This window comes from Ascaphus truei, chromosome 6 (assembly GCF_040206685.1).
Source record: "Ascaphus truei isolate aAscTru1 chromosome 6, aAscTru1.hap1, whole genome shotgun sequence".
Taxonomy (NCBI): Eukaryota; Metazoa; Chordata; class Amphibia; order Anura; family Ascaphidae; genus Ascaphus; species Ascaphus truei.
This window is the reverse complement of record NC_134488.1, coordinates 132,121,988-132,140,758: the sequence shown is the minus strand read 5'-3', so window position 1 is coordinate 132,140,758 and position 18,771 is coordinate 132,121,988. Positions and strand designations below refer to the sequence as shown.

The window sequence follows — 18,771 nt, the reverse complement described above, 5'->3', positions numbered from 1 at the left end:
TCAGTGTGTGGCAGGTAATGTGCCCGCCCCTGTGCTGGGTATCAGTGTGTGGCAGGTAATGTGCCCGCCCCTGTGCTGGGTATCAGTGTGTGGCAGGTAATGTGCCCGCCCCTGTGCTGGGTATCAGTGTGTGGCACGTAATATGCCCGCCCCTGTGCTGGGTATCAGTGTAATGTGCCCGCCCCTGTGCTGGGTATAAGTGTGTGGCAGGTAATGTGCCCGTCCCTGTGCTGAGTATCAGTGTGTGGCAAGTAATGTGCCTGCCCCTGTGCTGGGTATCAGTGTGTGGCAGGTAATGTGCCCGCCCCTGTGCTGGGTATCAGTGTGTGGCAGGTAATGTGCCCGCCCCTGTGCTGGGTATCAGTGTGTGGCAGGTAATGTGCCCGCTCCTGTGCTGGGTATCAGTGTGTGGCAGGTAATGTGCCCGCCCCTGTGCTGGGTATCAGTGTGAGACAGGTAATGTGCCCGCCCCTGTGCTGGGTATCAGTGTGTGGCAGGTAATGTGCCCACCCCTGTGCTGGGTATCAGTGTAATGTTCCCGCCCCTGTGCTGGGTATCAGTGTGCGGCAGGTAATGTGCCCGCCCCTGTGCTGGGTATCAGTGTGCGGCAGGTAATGTGCCTGCCCCTGTGCTGGGTATCAGTGTGTGGCAGGTAATGTGCCCGCCCCTGTGTGGCAGGTAATGTGCCCGCCCCTGTGCTGGGTATCAGTGTGTGGCAGGTAATGTGCCCGCCCCTGTGCGGGGTATCAGTGTGTGGCAGGTAATGTGCCCGCCCCTGTGCGGGGTATCAGTGTGTGGCAGGTAATGTGCCCGCCCCTGTGCGGGGTATCAGTGTGTGGCAGGTAATGTGCCCGTCGCTGTGCTGGGTATCTGTATGTGGCAGGTAATGTGCCGCCCCTGTGCGGGGTATCAGTGTGTGGCAGGTAATGTGCCCGCCCCTGTGCTGGGTATCAGTGTGGCAGGTAATGTGCCCGCCCCTGTGCTGGGTATCAGTGTGTGGCAGGTAATGTGCCCGCCCCTGTGCTGGGTATCAGTGTGTGGCAGGTAATGTGCCCGCCCCTGTGCTGGGTATCAGTGTGTGGCAGGTAATGTGCCCGCCCCTGTGCTGGGTATCAGTGTGTGGCAAGTAATGTGCCTGCCCCTGTGCTGGGTATCAGTGTGTGGCAGGTAATGTGCCCGCCCCTGTGCTGGGTATCAGTGTGTGGCAGGTAATGTGCCCGCCCCTGTGCTGGGTATCAGTGTGTGGCAGGTAATGTGCCCGCCCCTGTGCTGGGTATCAGTGTGTGGCACGTAATATGCCCGCCCCTGTGCTGGGTATCAGTGTAATGTGCCCGCCCCTGTGCTGGGTATAAGTGTGTGGCAGGTAATGTGCCCGTCCCTGTGCTGAGTATCAGTGTGTGGCAAGTAATGTGCCTGCCCCTGTGCTGGGTATCAGTGTGTGGCAGGTAATGTGCCCGCCCCTGTGCTGGGTATCAGTGTGTGGCAGGTAATGTGCCCGCCCCTGTGCTGGGTATCAGTGTGTGGCAGGTAATGTGCCCGCTCCTGTGCTGGGTATCAGTGTGTGGCAGGTAATGTGCCCGCCCCTGTGCTGGGTATCAGTGTGAGACAGGTAATGTGCCCGCCCCTGTGCTGGGTATCAGTGTGTGGCAGGTAATGTGCCCACCCCTGTGCTGGGTATCAGTGTAATGTTCCCGCCCCTGTGCTGGGTATCAGTGTGCGGCAGGTAATGTGCCCGCCCCTGTGCTGGGTATCAGTGTGCGGCAGGTAATGTGCCTGCCCCTGTGCTGGGTATCAGTGTGTGGCAGGTAATGTGCCCGCCCCTGTGTGGCAGGTAATGTGCCCGCCCCTGTGCTGGGTATCAGTGTGTGGCAGGTAATGTGCCCGCCCCTGTGCTGGGTATCAGTGTGTGGCAGGTAATGTGCCCGCCCCTGTGCTGGGTATCAGTGTCTGGCAGGTAATGTGCCCGCCCCTGTGCTGGGTATCAGTGTGTGGCAGGTAATGTGCCCGCCCCTGTGCTGGGTATCAGTGTTTGGCAGGTAATGTGCCCGCCCCTGTGCTGGGTATCAGTGTGTGGCAGGTAATGTGCCCGCCCCTGTGCTGGATATCAGTGTGTGGCAGGTAATGTGCCCGCCCCTGTGCTGGGTATCAGTGTGGCAGGTAATGTGCCCGCCCCTGTGCTGGGTATCAGTGTGTGGCAGGTAATGTGCCCGCCCCTGTGCTGGGTATCAGTGTGTGGCAGGTAATGTGCCCGCCCCTGTGCTGGGTATCAGTGTGTGGCAGGTAATGTGCCCGCCCCTGTGCTGGGTATCAGTGTGTGGCAAGTAATGTGCCTGCCCCTGTGCTGGGTATCAGTGTGTGGCAGGTAATGTGCCCGCCCCTGTGCTGGGTATCAGTGTGTGGCAGGTAATGTGCCCGCCCCTGTGCTGGGTATCAGTGTGTGGCAGGTAATGTGCCCGCCCCTGTGCTGGGTATCAGTGTGTGGCAGGTAATGTGCCCGCCCCTGTGCTGGGTATCAGTGTGTGGCAGGTAATGTGCCCGCCCCTGTGCTGGGTATCAGTGTGTGGCAGGTAATGTGCCCGCCCCTGTGCTGGGTATCAGTGTGTGGCAGGTAATGCGCCCGCCCCTGTGCTGGGTATCTGTATGTGGCAGGTAATGTGCCTGCCTCTGTGCTGGGTATCAGTGTGTGGCAGGTAATGTGCCCGCCCCTGTGCTGGGTATAAGTGTGTGGCAGGTAATGTGCCCGCCCCTGTGCTGGGTATCAGTGTGCGGCAGGTAATGTGCCCGCCCCTGTGCTGGGTGTCAGTGTGTGGCAGGTAATGTGCCCGCCCCTGTGCTGGGTATCAGTGTGCGGCAGGTAATGTGCCCGCCCCTGTGCTGGGTATCAGTGTGCGGCAGGTAATGTGCCCACCCCTGTGCTGGGTATCAGTGTGTGGCAGGTAATGTGCCCGCCCCTGTGCTGGGTATCAGTGTGTGGCAGGTAATGTGCCCGCCCCTGTGCTGGGTATCAGTGTGTGGCAGGTAATGTGCCCGCCCCTGTGCTGGGTATCAGTGTGTGGCAGGTAATGTGCCCGCCCCTGTGCTGGGTATCAATGTGTGGCAGGTAATGTGCCCGCCGCTGTGCTGGGTATCAGTGTGTGGCAGGTAATGTGCCCGCCCCTGTGCTGGGTATCAGTGTGTGGCAGGTAATGTGCCCGCCCCTGTGCGGGGTATCAGTGTGTGGCAGGTAATGTGCCCGTCCCTGTGCTGGGTATCAGTGTTTGGCAGGTAATGTGCCCGCCCCTGTGCTGGGTGTCAGTGTGCGGCAGGTAATGTGCCCGCCCCTGTGCTGGGTATCAGTGTGTGGCAGGTAATGTGCCCGCCCCTGTGCTGGGTATCAGTGTGTGACAGGTAATGTGCCCGCCCCTGTGTTGGGTATCAGTGTGTGACAGGTAATGTGCCGCCCCTGTGCTGGGTATCAGTGTGTGGCAGGTAATGTGCCCGCCCCTGTGCTGGGTATCAGTGTGTGGCAGGTAATGTGCCCGCCCCTGTGCTGGGTATCAATGTGTGGCAGGTAATGTGCCCGCCGCTGTGCTGGGTATCAGTGTGTGGCAGGTAATGTGCCCGCCCCTGTGCTGGGTATCAGTGTGTGGCAGGTAATGTGCCCGCCCCTGTGCGGGGTATCAGTATGTGGCAGGTAATGTGCCCGCCCCTGTGCTTGGTATCAGTGTGTGGCAGGTAATGTGCCCGCCCCTGTGCTTGGTATCAGTGTGTGACAGGTAATGTGCCCGCCCCTGTGCTGTGTATCAGTGTTTGGCAGGTAATGTGCCCGACCCTGTGCTGGGTATCAGTGTGTGGCAGGTAATGTGCCCGCCCCTGTGCTGGGTATCAGTGTGTGGCAGGTAATGTGCCCGCCCCTGTGCTGGGTATCAGTGTGTGACAGGTAATGTGCCCGCCCCTGTGCTGGGTATCAGTGTGTGGCAGGTAATGTGCCCGCCCCTGTGCTGGGTATCAGTGTGTGGCAGGTAATGTGCCCGCTCCTGTGCTGGGTATCAGTGTGCGGCAGGTAATGTGCCCTCCCTTGTGCTGGGTATCAGTGTGTGGCAGGTAATGTGCCCGCCCCTGTGCTGGGTATCAGTGTGTGGCAGGTAATGTGCCCGACCCTGTGCTGGGTATCAGTGTGTGGCAGGTAATGTGCCCGCCCCTGTGCTGGGTATCAGTGTGTGGCAGGTAATGTGCCCGCCCCTGTGCTGGGTATCAGTGTGTGGCAGGTAATGTGCCCGCCCCTGTGCTGGGTATCAGTGTGTGGCAGGTAATGTGCCCGCCCCTGTGCTGGGTATCAGTGTGTGGCAGGTAATGTGCCCGCTCCTGTGCTGGGTATCAGTGTGTGGCAGGTAATGTGCCCGCCCCTGTGCTGGGTATCAGTGTGAGACAGGTAATGTGCCCGCCCCTGTGCTGGGTATCAGTGTGTGGCAGGTAATGTGCCCGCCCCTGTGCTGGGTATCAGTGTGTGGCAGGTAATGTGCCCGCCCCTGTGCTGGGTATCAGTGTGTGGCAGGTAATGTGCCCGCCCCTGTGCTGGGTATCAGTGTGTGGCAGGTAATGTGCCCGCCCCTGTGCTGGGTATCAGTGTGTGGCAGGTAATGTGCCCGCTCCTGTGCTGGGTATCAGTGTGTGGCAGGTAATGTGCCCGCCCCTGTGCTGGGTATCAGTGTGTGGCAGGTAATGTGCCCGCTCCTGTGCTGGGTATCAGTGTGTGGCAGGTAATGTGCCCGCCCCTGTGCTGGGTATCAGTGTGCGGCAGGTAATGTGCCCGTCCCTGTTCTGGGTATCAGTGTGTGGCAGGTAATGTGCCCGCTCCTGTGCTGGGTATCAGTGTGTGGCAGGTAATGTGCCCGCCCCTGTGCTGGGTATCAGTGTGTGGCAGGTAATGTGCCCGCCCCTGTGCTGTGTATCAGTGTGTGGCAGGTAATGTGCCTGCCCCTGTGCTGGCAGGTAATGTGCCCGCCCCTGTGTGGCAGGTAATGTGCCCGCCCCTGTGCTGGGTATCAGTGTGTGGCAGGTAATGTGCCCGCCCCTGTGCTGGGTATCAGTGTGTGGCAGGTAATGTGCCCGCCCCTGTGCTGGGTATCAGTGTGTGGCAGGTAATGTGCCCGCCCTGTGCTGGGTATCAGTGTGTGACAGGTAATGTGCCCGCCCCTGTGCTGGGTATCAGTGTGTGGCAGGTAATGTGCCCGCCCCTGTGCTGGGTATCAGTGTGTGGCAGGTAATGTGCCCGTCGCTGTGCTGGGTATCTGTATGTGGCAGGTAATGTGCCGCCCCTGTGCGGGGTATCAGTGTGTGGCAGGTAATGTGCCCGCCCCTGTGCTGGGTATCAGTGTGTGGCAGGTAATGTGCCCGCCCCTGTGCTGGGTATCAGTGTGTGGCAGGTAATGTGCCCGCCCCTGTGCTGGGTATCAGTGTGTGGCAGGTAATGTGCCCGCCCCTGTGCTGGGTATCAGTGTGTGGCAGGTAATGTGCCCGCCCCTGTGCTGGGTATCAGTGTGTGGCAGGTAATGTGCCCGCCCCTGTGCTGGGTATCAGTGTGTGGCAGGTAATGCGCCCGCCCCTGTGCTGGGTATCTGTATGTGGCAGGTAATGTGCCTGCCTCTGTGCTGGGTATCAGTGTGTGGCAGGTAATGTGCCCGCCCCTGTGCTGGGTATAAGTGTGTGGCAGGTAATGTGCCCGCCCCTGTGCTGGGTATCAGTGTGCGGCAGGTAATGTGCCCGCCCCTGTGCTGGGTGTCAGTGTGTGGCAGGTAATGTGCCCGCCCCTGTGCTGGGTATCAGTGTGCGGCAGGTAATGTGCCCGCCCCTGTGCTGGGTATCAGTGTGCGGCAGGTAATGTGCCCACCCCTGTGCTGGGTATCAGTGTGTGGCAGGTAATGTGCCCGCCCCTGTGCTGGGTATCAGTGTGTGGCAGGTAATGTGCCCGCCCCTGTGCTGGGTATCAGTGTGTGGCAGGTAATGTGCCCGCCCCTGTGCTGGGTATCAGTGTGTGACAGGTAATGTGCCCGCCCCTGTGCTGGGTATCAGTGTGTGGCAGGTAATGTGCCCGCCCCTGTGCTGGGTATCAATGTGTGGCAGGTAATGTGCCCGCCGCTGTGCTGGGTATCAGTGTGTGGCAGGTAATGTGCCCGCCCCTGTGCTGGGTATCAGTGTGTGGCAGGTAATGTGCCCGCCCCTGTGCGGGGTATCAGTGTGTGGCAGGTAATGTGCCCGTCCCTGTGCTGGGTATCAGTGTTTGGCAGGTAATGTGCCCGCCCCTGTGCTGGGTGTCAGTGTGCGGCAGGTAATGTGCCCGCCCCTGTGCTGGGTATCAGTGTGTGGCAGGTAATGTGCCCGCCCCTGTGCTGGGTATCAGTGTGTGACAGGTAATGTGCCCGCCCCTGTGCTGGGTATCAGTGTGTGACAGGTAATGTGCCCGCCCCTGTGCTTGGTATCAGTGTGTGGCAGGTAATGTGCCCGCCCCTGTGCTTGGTATCAGTGTGTGACAGGTAATGTGCCCGCCCCTGTGCTGTGTATCAGTGTTTGGCAGGTAATGTGCCCGACCCTGTGCTGGGTATCAGTGTGTGGCAGGTAATGTGCCCGCCCCTGTGCTGGGTATCAGTGTGTGGCAGGTAATGTGCCCGCCCCTGTGCTGGGTATCAGTGTGTGGCAGGTAATGTTCCCGCCCCTGTGCTGGGTATCAGTGTGTGGCAGGTAATGTGCCCGCCCCTGTGCTGGGTATCAGTGTGTGGCAGGTAATGTGCCCGCTCCTGTGCTGGGTATCAGTGTGTGGCAGGTAATGTGCCCGCCCCTGTGCTGGGTATCAGTGTGAGACAGGTAATGTGCCCGCCCCTGTGCTGGGTATCAGTGTGTGGCAGGTAATGTGCCCACCCCTGTGCTGGGTATCAGTGTAATGTTCCCGCCCCTGTGCTGGGTATCAGTGTGCGGCAGGTAATGTGCCCGCCCCTGTGCTGGGTATCAGTGTGCGGCAGGTGATGTGCCCGCCCCTGTGCTGGGTATCAGTGTGTGGCAGGTAATGTGCCTGCCCCTGTGCTGGCAGGTAATGTGCCCGCCCCTGTGTGGCAGGTAATGTGCCCGCCCCTGTGCTGGGTATCAGTGTGTGGCAGGTAATGTGCCCGCCCCTGTGCTGGGTATCAGTGTGTGGCAGGTAATGTGCCCGCCCCTGTGCTGGGTATCAGTGTCTGGCAGGTAATGTGCCCGCCCCTGTGCTGGGTATCAGTGTGTGGCAGGTAATGTGCCCGCCCCTGTGCTGGGTATCAGTGTGTGGCAGGTAATGTGCCCGCCCCTGTGCTGGGTATCAGTGTGTGGCAGGTAATGTGCCCGCCCCTGTGCTGGGTATCAGTGTGTGGCAGGTAATGTGCCCGCCCCTGTGCTGGGTATCAGTGTGTGGCAGGTAATGTGCCCGCCCCTGTGCTGGGTATCAGTGTGTGGCAGATAATGTGCCCGCCCCTGTGCTGGGTATCAGTGTGTGGCAGATAATGTACCCGCCCCTGTGCTGGGTATCAGTGTGTGGCAGGTAATGTGCCCGCCCCTGTGCTGGGTATCAGTGTGTGGCAGATAATTTACCCGCCCCTGTGCTGGGTATCAGTGTGTGGCAGGTAATGTGCCCGCCCCTGTGCTGGATATCAGTGTGTGGCAGGTAATGTTCCCGCCCCTGTGCTGGGTATTAGTGTGTGGCAGGTAATGTGCCCGCCCCTCTTCTCTATGAGGCCACAGTGTGCGGCTGCTTGTGCGATTAAGAACAACCATGCAGCAGATTTTTCAAAAGACAAATCATTTTGTCTTTTCGCACGGCGACGGCCGCGTCACGTGACCGGTTCAGCCAATTACAGCGAACCAGCCTGGTGCCGTCACAGCCACGCCTCTGCGTCTCCGTCGCGCAAACCCTATGAGTACAAATCGCTCGAGGAACAGGCACGCGTGACGCCATGAGGACCGTCGCTCGCTCGCACGCCACTATAAACGCCGCCTAATTGTGGTCACCACTGCATGTGGTTCTTCGGTTCTTGGTTTTGTTGCAGGAACTGTAAGCAGAAAAAGGCATAACAAATTCTCCCAGACGGTCTTACACATTCAAGGGCCACCCACTTCTGACACCATATATAAGAGGCCTTTGCAGAGTACAATCAGGGAGACATATTTGGGGAAGAAAAACCATGGATTTTATTCAGCCCGTAGCTTAGTTTAAGGAAGTACACACAATAAACAAACATCCTATCCCGTGTAAGGGATAACTCACTCTACCTGTCCCTATCTGCAGGGCTGGGAGGATAAGCCTCTTGCCAACCTATGATCCCAAAGTCCACATGGAAGCAGGGGGCCCTTTATGTCAGTCTCTGGGTCTAGGTTGGTGTCCATTAGGAGGCACTCTCTGTGCCCAGGAATAGGTCTGGTTCCTGGGGATCTTGCGGGAAGCACAGTCCTCTGCCCAGGACCACTTGTTCCTAGGAATCTCTTCTGCCAACACAGTCCCTCTGTGCTCCAGAGATCCTCTGCAGTCCCAGCAGGAAGATTTTCTACCTGTCTGATGAGCCAGGTGGAGACTGGTTACTTGTCTCTACAGATGCAGCAGCCGTTATTGAAACAAATCACGGCGCTGTTTTCGTGTGCGCTGCTGTACTCCACGCAGCATGAACGCTGCCAATCGCCCCAGGCACACGTGTTTATCGCGGTTGCTTTGTTTGAATTTCATGGATTGTGTGCAATTATCTGCAATGCTATGAATGAATTGTAATGTGTACAGTACTGTACAATGAATGAATTGTGATGTGTACAGTACTGTACAATGAATGAATTGTGATGTGTACAGTACTGCACAATGAATGAATTGTGATGTGTACACCCTGTCAATTTCAGGTGTTTAAAAGCCACAACACTAACATGCCATTTTCTGCACTCGCCTGCTCTCGCATCTAAAGGCGGTACGGTTGGAAGAAATCCTGCGCCATGACCTGGGTATACCGAGGTATACACCATGTGGTGTTCGAATAACGGCCACTGCATCTGTAGCTGCAATTAACCAGCTCCCTGCTGGATTTCTCAGACCAATACAGCCTTTTTATTTTAGACAGGGGTTCTGTCCTGTCACAGGAGCCAGGTGTGCTGGGGAGCGGTGTGGTGAGCCGGGTGTGCTGGGTATGGGGGGAGGGGGAGCCGGGCATGCTGGATAGGGGGGATTAGACCCCGGGACGGTCTAAGTGACCAAATTTAGTGCTGGCAGCTCCAGGGGTGTGATGCTGCAGCAGGAGAGGTCTCCAGCAGATAGCAGTAACTGCTTCTGTCCAAAAGGGGGCACTGTTCACCAGTCTGACTAATATGTAGTTGCTGCTCCTCCCGCAGCCTGTGGGACACAATCCCATGTTACAGTATGCAGGGCAGTGTGCTTGCAGTACGTGTACAGTATGTTCCAACCAAATGCCCCTCTTTTTCCTTCACTTCACAGGCATGAGGGACCACACACTCAAAGACACCCCCACCTCCGGTGTCAGATGTATTCTTACAGGGCTTTTTGCCACTGCCCTGTGCGCTGGGGTACTCGCCGCCAACACCGTAGGTTTAAAGCTGACCCGTGACTCCTTCTGCCTGACCTCCTTAAGTATCTATGGCTCCATGCTGATCTTCCACCTCTTGAGCCAAAGCCTCTTTGCCTACTGTGAGCACAAACGCCTGGAGAGGCAGAAGCTTCAATGCAGCTACACCAAGAAAGTAGGTTTGGTAATCTCCGCCTTTCAAGAGGACCCTTGGTACCTACGGCAGTGTCTGGTGTCAGCCATAGAATCCAGGTATCCACAGGTCCTGCTGAAGATCGTTATGGTGGTGGACGGGAACACTAAAGAAGACTTATACATGATGGAGATGTTCAAGGAGGTCTTTACGAGAGAGGAGGTGGGGACATACATCTGGGAAGGGAATTACCATGCTTTGGAAACAGGAGGAGGTGGAGGAGATGCTGGTCAGGGAGACCACCTCAAGGGCAGCTACGATCATACTGTTATAGACCATGGGAAGCAAAGAGTGGAGGAGCTAGTGAGTACCAAGCGGTGTGTGTGCATCATGCAGAAGTGGGGGGGGAAGAGAGAAGTCATGTACACAGCATTCAAAGCCCTGGGGGACTCTGTGGATTATATCCAGGTAAGCAACTCCGAGATCACCTTTTGCCAGTGGTTGATATGTGATGGTTATAAGGCCTAAGGGGGATGCAGACTAACCAGTATGGTTCCCTGTTCGAAAACAAAACATACCATAATTTTAATGTATAGTGTCAATAAAATAATTTGCATGCATATACTGTATACACCCAGACACCAGTGTGCTCATTTGCATGTCGTTTCCCAGAATCCTTGTGTGCAGTTTAATCTCTGTTTAACGTGGGACATTGGGGTAAATGAAGCAGATGTTTTGAACCTGTGGAAGAAGTACACCTATTGAGTTCTTGTTTTTGTATTGCATTAAAATGATCAGAAAAGCAAGAATTTAAAATTACATTTAAAATTACTGTAATTCTGATGAGACTTTGCCACAGATCTAAATGACAATATTTAACTGCAGTTTTTACACCAGTTTATAGTAGCTTTAATGAATTATTTTGTTGATAAACTGATGAGTGCCTCAGCAACTGGATCACACATCAAAGTTGAGGGAAGACCTGTTTAGGGAGTGTGGGTTATGGTCCATATTTACTAACAGCGGTTTTCCACTAGACATATTCCAGGGCTGGAGGACACTTTACCTCACATTCACTTAAAATGTGTCTTTTTGCATAACACCACTTAGTATATATGGGCCGTTATCACTTATTTCTATCTGCTAGTCTAGAATACCATATCTTTCTTATCCAGCAGTACAGAGATGACTCTGGCAGTGAAGGGGTTACATTTTGTGACATTTAGCATTTTTTTTCTTTTATAAAGACTCGCTTTCTGTTTTTATAACATTAATACTGATTGTGTCCCTACCGTGCGACGGATGTAGCTTTGCTTAAATGGTTAAATCAGCGACCCTGCTTCCCTGTTTTAATGTTCTGTATAGTGGTGGGATTGCAGCAGGGGGTCTCGGGAACCGAACCGCGTTCATTTCAGCTCCGGGGACCCCCTGCTTCCGGAGATGTGCCGGTAGCAGCTCCGGCTGGGCTATGTGGGGCTATCGAAATGGCGGATTTAAGGCTTCCGCATTCAGCGGGCCAATAGGAAGCCGTGACATCATCCCTGGCGGCTTCCTATTGGTCTGTGAGACCGGGAACTTTAATCTTGCGGAGCTGCTACCGGCGCCCCCTACAGAGGTCAGTATCTCGGGAAGCAGGGGGTCTTCGGAGCTGAAATTAATTGGGTTCTGTTCCGGAGACCTCAAAAAAAGGGGCTACCCAAAGCTCTAAAACGGAGAGCTTAAAAATAATGAATAATAGGCAATAGTGTATGGGACAACTGTGGTCTGTGTTACGAGGTTGAATGAAGAACGTGGGATGTAGAATAAGTTGATTGGAGATGGGACCAGAGAAAGGAGTATGTGGAGTGGGAGTTCCTTTGGAAATCGCTACATGGGATATATACACCGTTGGAGGAAAGTAATATTACCTCTCTTTGGGATCCCTCAGTGTAGCCTCCGTTACCTCCACAGGTCCGTCTGTTCCGGTCCTGGTGCAGACCCCACAAATCTCTCCAACCTGCCTCCGTCTGCTTCTTACTCAAGTTGCTGGAGCTCCTGAGTGCCGGTGGCGTGTACACCTGCTTCCGGTCCGTCCGGGAACGCTCCCCTCGCTCCGTGCAGCAACAAATCCCATATGGCACGTCCTCCAGGCCACAGTGCGTCTCTCCAATCCGAAAAACAGCATGCAGGCAAAAATGATTTGGATGAGACTGCCGCGTCCCAAAATAAAGCAACCGCAGCTCACCAGGATAGGAAAGTATAAAAAATGTTTATTAGACTACATAAAAACGAAAAAAAGACAAACAAATACAAAAAAAACACCTCCTACGCGTTTCAGGCTACAGCAGCCCTTTCTCAAGGAGTATAGTTTGGTCTGTGAGGTAAGCTCCTTAATATAGCCCCTCCTGTGAACTGAACAGCAGCTGTGGATTGTAATATAATCAGACAGAATCACATTGGTTGTTATGACGATTGAAATGGCTTGCATGTTAAAAGACACACTTTGGTTCCTGAAATTACTTTTAAACCAATAAGATATTCTCATACTGAGAAATAATATATTCATGGTACAGTTGATACATATGATTTGTGTCCAATATCCTTGTGTTTCTTTTTTCCTTAACATATTTACTATATTATGATTATCAAGTTCTTTTTTATTTCTCGTATAGCAGTTCCTATGTTCATATTTGTTGTATCAGACAAAATAATTAACTGTTTTTTATTTTTAGGTATATTTTGTATTGTGCAATGTATTACTAAGCAGTTTTTTACTTTGGCTAAAACTTGTTACCTGATGCTCTTTCTACCATGAAGAGACATAATATAGATACACTATACTCTATATATTATATATATATCTTATTGGTTTAAAAGTAATTTCAGGAACCAAAGTGTGTCTTTTAACATGCAAGCCATTTCAATCGTCATAACAACCAATGTGATTCTGTCTGATTATATTGCAATCCACAGCTGCTGTTCAGTTCACAGGAGGGGCTATATTAAGGAGCTTTCCTCACAGACCAAACTATACTCCTTGAGAAAGGGTTGCTGTAGCCTGAAACGCGTAGGAGGTGGGGTTTTTTGTATTTGTTTGTCTTTTTTTCGTTTTTATGTAGTCTAATAAACATTTTTTATACTTTCCTATCCTGGTGAGCTGCGGTTGCTTTATTTTGGGACGCGGCAGTCTCATACCAATCATTTCTGTTCCGGAGACCCCCTGCTTCCCACCTAGGGGGACAGAAACTTTTTTTTTGGGGTGGGGGGGAGGGAGCATTTTCACCTTTAAGAAAGTTACAGACACAGAACCATGGCTATTTAAGGCTCTTCAGCATACACATTGTGTGAGTGGGGGAGAGGGGGACATTTTTATTATAGCCGCATGGCTACAAACCTGGGGCAATATTACTACCAAAGACATCATCAGCTTTATCAAAGAAATCGTTTTGAAATCATTGGGATTTTTTTTTAACGTGTTGCTATATTAGCTGTTGTTTGCATTGGAAATCCTGGCTTACATTTAAAGGAAATGATGGTGGATGGAGCAAAGGAGCACAGCAATCAGAAGAAATCCTGAATGAAAAAAATGTCACGGGCAACTCCAGAATAAAACTGAAGGGTGTTTATTGAACGAGCTCACAGGAGGGTGAAAAAAGCAAACGAACCAACGCGTTTCGTCCCGTGGGACTTTCTCACACGAATGACGGTAAAGTCGTCACAAAGATACGAAGAACCTTATCCAAACAGATGCTCGTATGCTCTGTAAGACTGTTGTTCCCAGACACGATCGGTCTGCCAGGTGGATTTAGGCTGTGTTTATGGATTTTTGGGAGAGTGTAGAAAGTAGCTACAGTAGGTGCCTTCGGAGACATAAAGTCATACTCATTTTTGTTTCCTGTCCAAACCTATGACCATAAGTTCTTTTTTGTATTGAACTGTAGGGCTACTATCAAGCTAACATGTCTTTTATTCTCAGTAACATATTTCCTGGTATCTTGAATCACTATATTACCGCCTTTGTCTGAAGGTTTGATAGTATATAGTGTATTGGACATTGATTCCTTGAGCCCTATCCTCTCTAAATGTGTCAGATTGTCACTAGACTGTAGTGTAGCCAGTTGGGCTACCAGGTCTGTGGTTACACAGGTGACAAATAGATCAACAGCCAGACATATAGACATAAGGGGTGTAAAGTGACTCTTTTTCTTCAAGTCAGTGAAAGGACCTTGATTGTAATTCCCTGTATCTTTATTTTGTTCCAGCAAGGCTACTAGGTCTGCCAGATTGCCTCTATCTGCTGCATCCAGTTCACCTGGGTTCTCATAACTTTTTTTCAGATGGTATTTGTGCAACAAAAGTCGTCGTCCAAAAAGATTCACATCTTTTACACACTCAAAAAGATTCAAATCAGATGTGGGTGAAAAAGGATAGGTCTTTCCTTAGTAATGTAAGTTGTTACTGACTAAATGGTTCTTGTGACAAATTAAACATTTGCAAAGAGTCAATAGTCTCATGATCATTTAGGCCGATCTGTGTACCTTTGCCCCTTTTTGACCTTAGTTCTTGTCTTGCCTTGTCTGGTCTTAGACCTAACAGTGATTGGTCTAAAAACCCGGCAGAACTAGTTGGTTGACGAATGAACGCGGTATGTGTAGTGGCCGCGCCTGTCATCTCATTTTCTGAGGTTTCTGTTGATGAATAGTTCATAGTATTATATTTGATAACTCTGTATTGGTGTCTATATATAATCCCAGATCCATAATCCTTCGCTTCTCTCACATGTGGTGTTTCCGCTCCTTGATCTCTGTTTTGAATTTATTCATATTCAATTTGAGTTTACATTCACTCTCTTCAAAGCCATCCAGTTTGTTAAACCTAGAGATGTCTTTTAGGCTGGTGTCTAATTCAGAGACCACTCCCTCTAGTCTGCCTTTCTCATAGTCAATTAAGAGTCCCATAAGTGCCCAACATTAGGATACTGTCCCTGCTGGAGAACAACAAAGGTGTTCTGCTGCTTTTAGGATTTATTCATATAAAAACATAGAAAAGTACTGACACAGACACTCTTACGCGTTTCACACGCAGGGTGCTTTATCAAATAAAATCCTCTGATAAAGCACCCTGCGTGTGAAACGCGTAAGAGTGTCTGTGTCAGTACTTTTCCATGTTTTTATATGAATAAATCCTTTTGATCAATATATCCCAATATTTCTTTTGTGAGAAGCCGTGCACCGGCATTTTTTCCTGTTTGGAATGTCCACCCTCTGCACGGAACTCGCCTGGGAGGGCGCCGGATAGGAGACGGTCCAGCGGTTTGTGAGTGTGTTTCAGTTCAACAATATTGTGCCTTTTGTTATGCCAGTTGGCTATTATACCCCAAGAATATCATTAAACCGGCTATACGTGGATGCGCGGAGTCACGGAGCCTGCGGGACTACATGCACCGGGCAGGAGACGAATCCGGTAGTTGGTGAGTGTGTTGCCGTTCAACAGCATTGTGCTATCTGTTATGCCTGTTACTTTTGCACCCCAAGAAGATTAGTAACCGGCCACACGTGGATGTGCGAGTCGCGGAGCTGCGGGACTATATGCGTCACCGTTCATAAAGCCGTGAGTAAATAACTTACTTTAATATTAGAGGATTAATGTCACACCGCTACGTATACGTTTGGACTGTTTTTCCCATTAACAAGAGACTAATGAGGATGACTTTAGAGCACCAGATTGTGAGCAGCATGTTGCTCGGTGGTTCTGATGGTAATTGGAGACTGGGGTCTGAATGGACTCAGGATCCCTGGAGGTCTGGGTACAAAAAGGGTGGGTCCCCACCTTTATACTCAGGACCTGGTCGACACTCTGCCCCAGTATCTGGCCAGATTAACTGTTGCCACTTGGTCACACCACTAGGCATATGACCATCTAGCAACTTCTAAAGAAGCACAACGCCCGACGTGCCTAGGAAGTGCAACATTATAGAAACATAATTATATCTAACGCACGTCAGAGCCTTGTGAGGGCTTAATCACGGCACTGCCTGCAACTACCAGGACTTACATACAGGGCAAAGGACATTTCTAGCAGGGTGTCGCACACACACACACACACACACACACACACACACACATTAGTCACAAACCAGTCTTCAGCTTAGATCTGCACACAGTAATAGAAAGGGCCATAGGGGTCTGAAATAGATTGCGTTCAGTGTCCCCCAGCCTTGTAGCGCGACGCTCGTCACCCGTCTCGTCACGGGGGCAGAGCCGGGGTCCAATCCTCACACCGTGAAACCACTAAACAGCTCCCCCGCACCGGAGACAGGGTAGGGGGACTCGGCTACACATATATTTAGCTTTGTGGATACCTGTTCACTTAATGAGATGTTACCTTATTTCGGTAGCGTCACGTTAGTAGGCCGGATGTAACGCAGCTCTGTGGATCTACCCCCATCTGTGGGGAATTATTCGTCCTTGGGTTGTAGTTGCTGCAGATATCCATAGGGTGTCAGCACAGGCACAGAATGACCAAGTCCACATTTACTATTTGTTTCAACGCTTGGTGTTCCCCTATGGCAGCAAAGAGATGGATGGGATGACTCAGATAGTGGCACTTGTAGTGGGTGGGTGCTGGTGGTGGGCGGGCACTGGTGGTTGGTCGTGGGTTCCATACGTAGTAGAATCTTATAAACCAGGACAAAGTTTTACATTACGTCTGGTCATGGTGATTTCTTTCTTAATTAACAGAGTTATTACATTACAATGGAAGTTGCTCCAGCACCATATAAAGAGCTCATTTACAGGTCCCACGCATTGCTACGTGTGTTTATGTTCCTGGTAAATGGGCATTTTCTCTACTTAAAATTGGTTTTGTGAATGTAGACTTCTACATTTTTGAAACTTGATTAGCCACAATTATTTGGATCAAATTGATACTTCTTTCCAGCACCCATATGTGGCTCTGTCTATAAGTGCCGCAACCAGAATATATTAATACCACACTTTCCCCAGCTCCCTTCTGCTTCTGCGTACCACCTGGTTTCCCAGTGAACACGGTAAATATAGTTGAGTTCCCATGTCTGCTTCTTCAGAACACCCTAGTGCTTTAGGAACACTGAATGATAGATACTACATTTATGATGAATGTTTTGATATCGGGAACTTACAATATCTCCACTTCAGTTCCATAAATGTATATACAAATTGGTTCTCAAATCTATCCATTGGGATTACCAGGGCACAAGCAAACGCAGCAGTTGCTGATTAACCCACCAGGCTCGGCCCCGGAACTCATTCTAAAATACTAGATGCAGTTCAGTGTTTTATTAACATTTTAGTGGTTAAGTGGTTTCGCTCAGAAAATGCAGAACTCACTCATTTGTGTCTTTTTACCGTAATAATATATTTATTTTTTTCCGGAAAAAGACGAAAATATATGCAGTGTTGTACATATAATTATAAAGGGATATATATCTTTTACCCAAAGAGCTTACAATCTAATTTTGACAAGTAAGGCAGAATGAGAGCAGACATTAGAATTTAAACATTCAATGGAAATGTTCTTACTGTAACCTTAAACTAATCCTAATGTATTGTGTGTGTTTGTGTGTGTGTGATTTTGTATGTGTTTGTGTGTGTACATTTTTCAAATCAATACCAATATTAACTATTGGTGGATTTAGGCCATAGTTTTGTGTGAAGAACTATTGGTTTGTGGAAATAATGGGTGTGCTGAAGGGCTCCGTAACTATTTTGTGTAGGGCCCTCAAAATGCTTGCACTGCTATGTACTGTGTCTCTCACCCATGAAGCAGCGTGAGGTCTGTCCTCTCTTCTCCTCTGTATGGCAGGTATGTGACTCAGACACTAAGCTGCACCGCCTGGCCACCGTGGAGCTGGTGAAGGTCCTAGAGTCCAGCGATCAGTACGGAGCGGTGGGAGGAGATGTGCGGATCCTCAATCACTCAGAATCCGTAATCAGCTTCATGAGCAGCCTGAGGTACTGGATGGCATTTAACATGGAGAGAGCCTGCCAGTCCTACTTCAACTGTGTGAACTGCATCAGTGGACCTCTTGGTATGTCACCTCTAGGGCTGGTTGAATCAAGGGACAACTGGAGATATGAACATCTTCTCCCAACTGGAACTGGGTCTAGGTACACAATGACTTGTATCTTTATAACCAGGTGGATTAAGAAACAGGTGAAACTGGACAGCTCAGGTGAAACATACAGGCATACTGAGTGTCACTTAAATACCCTTCCACCTTTAGGGCTAGATGACTAAATGCAACAGGCACAGGAAATCAGACCATAGGATCTAAGAGTTGAACAATCACCGAACAATGGCCTGAAGACAGAGGGGGTAATTTATCAAAGCCTGCTGATTGCACAACCAGGGCAAAACTAGTGCCCAGATCTATCAAACTAGAACATCCCATTGTTTGTCCTAAATACATTTGGTGCAGTATTTGTGCCCCAGGTTTGCAGCCAGGAGACATGGATAGATAACCCCCAGGATGCTTGACCTTATAGCTCAGCAGTTTGCAGAGACGAACCCCTTAGCACCTCTAGGACAGGTTGACACAGGGAATAGTAACAGTGATGTAAATCTGTAGAAGTATAAGGACCGCTTGGGTGGGCTCAGGTGATGTCAGGTACCTGACATCTTCATGTATCCCATATTCCTTGAAGGACCAGGGCAGCCAGTTACATTTGTTTATGATGGATATAGCTTGAGGGCTGCCAGGTTTCCCTGCTGCTGGGATGGAGCATTATCAGTCCGTTACAAGGCTGTGTGTCTGATCTTTCCTCCTAGGACTTTACAGGAATGACCTTCTGCAGAACTTCCTGGAATGTTGGTACCACCAGACCTTCTTCGGGATTCGCTGCACCTTTGGTGATGACCGGCACTTGACCAATCAGATACTCAGAATGGGCTATGGCACCAAGTGAGTTAGATCCCTGGGAAGCAGCTCTTATACACATTGGGTAATATGTATCAACGTATTATTGGAGCAGGGGAAGTGTGCTGATGCATTGCACTGTGCTTCGGAGCACAGATTCCTACATCTGGTGCATATTCCTAGAAGTCATACAAGTAGGTCTCCTTAAA

General features: G+C 51.0%; 1 protein-coding gene across 4 annotated transcripts in view; it reads left to right on the top strand.

Annotated features, from left to right (window-relative positions):
* Nucleotides 1–18,771, top strand: part of LOC142497920 (hyaluronan synthase 1-like) — a 78,132-nt gene that overhangs the window by 52,703 nt on the left and 6,658 nt on the right. For all 4 annotated transcript variants that reach the window (XM_075606370.1, XM_075606369.1, XM_075606371.1 and 1 more), the window contains 3 exons: nt 9,467–10,155; nt 17,509–17,734; nt 18,475–18,607. In XM_075606370.1, the coding sequence (XP_075462485.1) occupies nt 9,469–10,155; nt 17,509–17,734; nt 18,475–18,607 (1,046 nt within the window). In that variant the 5' untranslated portion in view covers nt 9,467–9,468. The remainder of the gene's footprint in view (nt 1–9,466; nt 10,156–17,508; nt 17,735–18,474; nt 18,608–18,771) is intronic.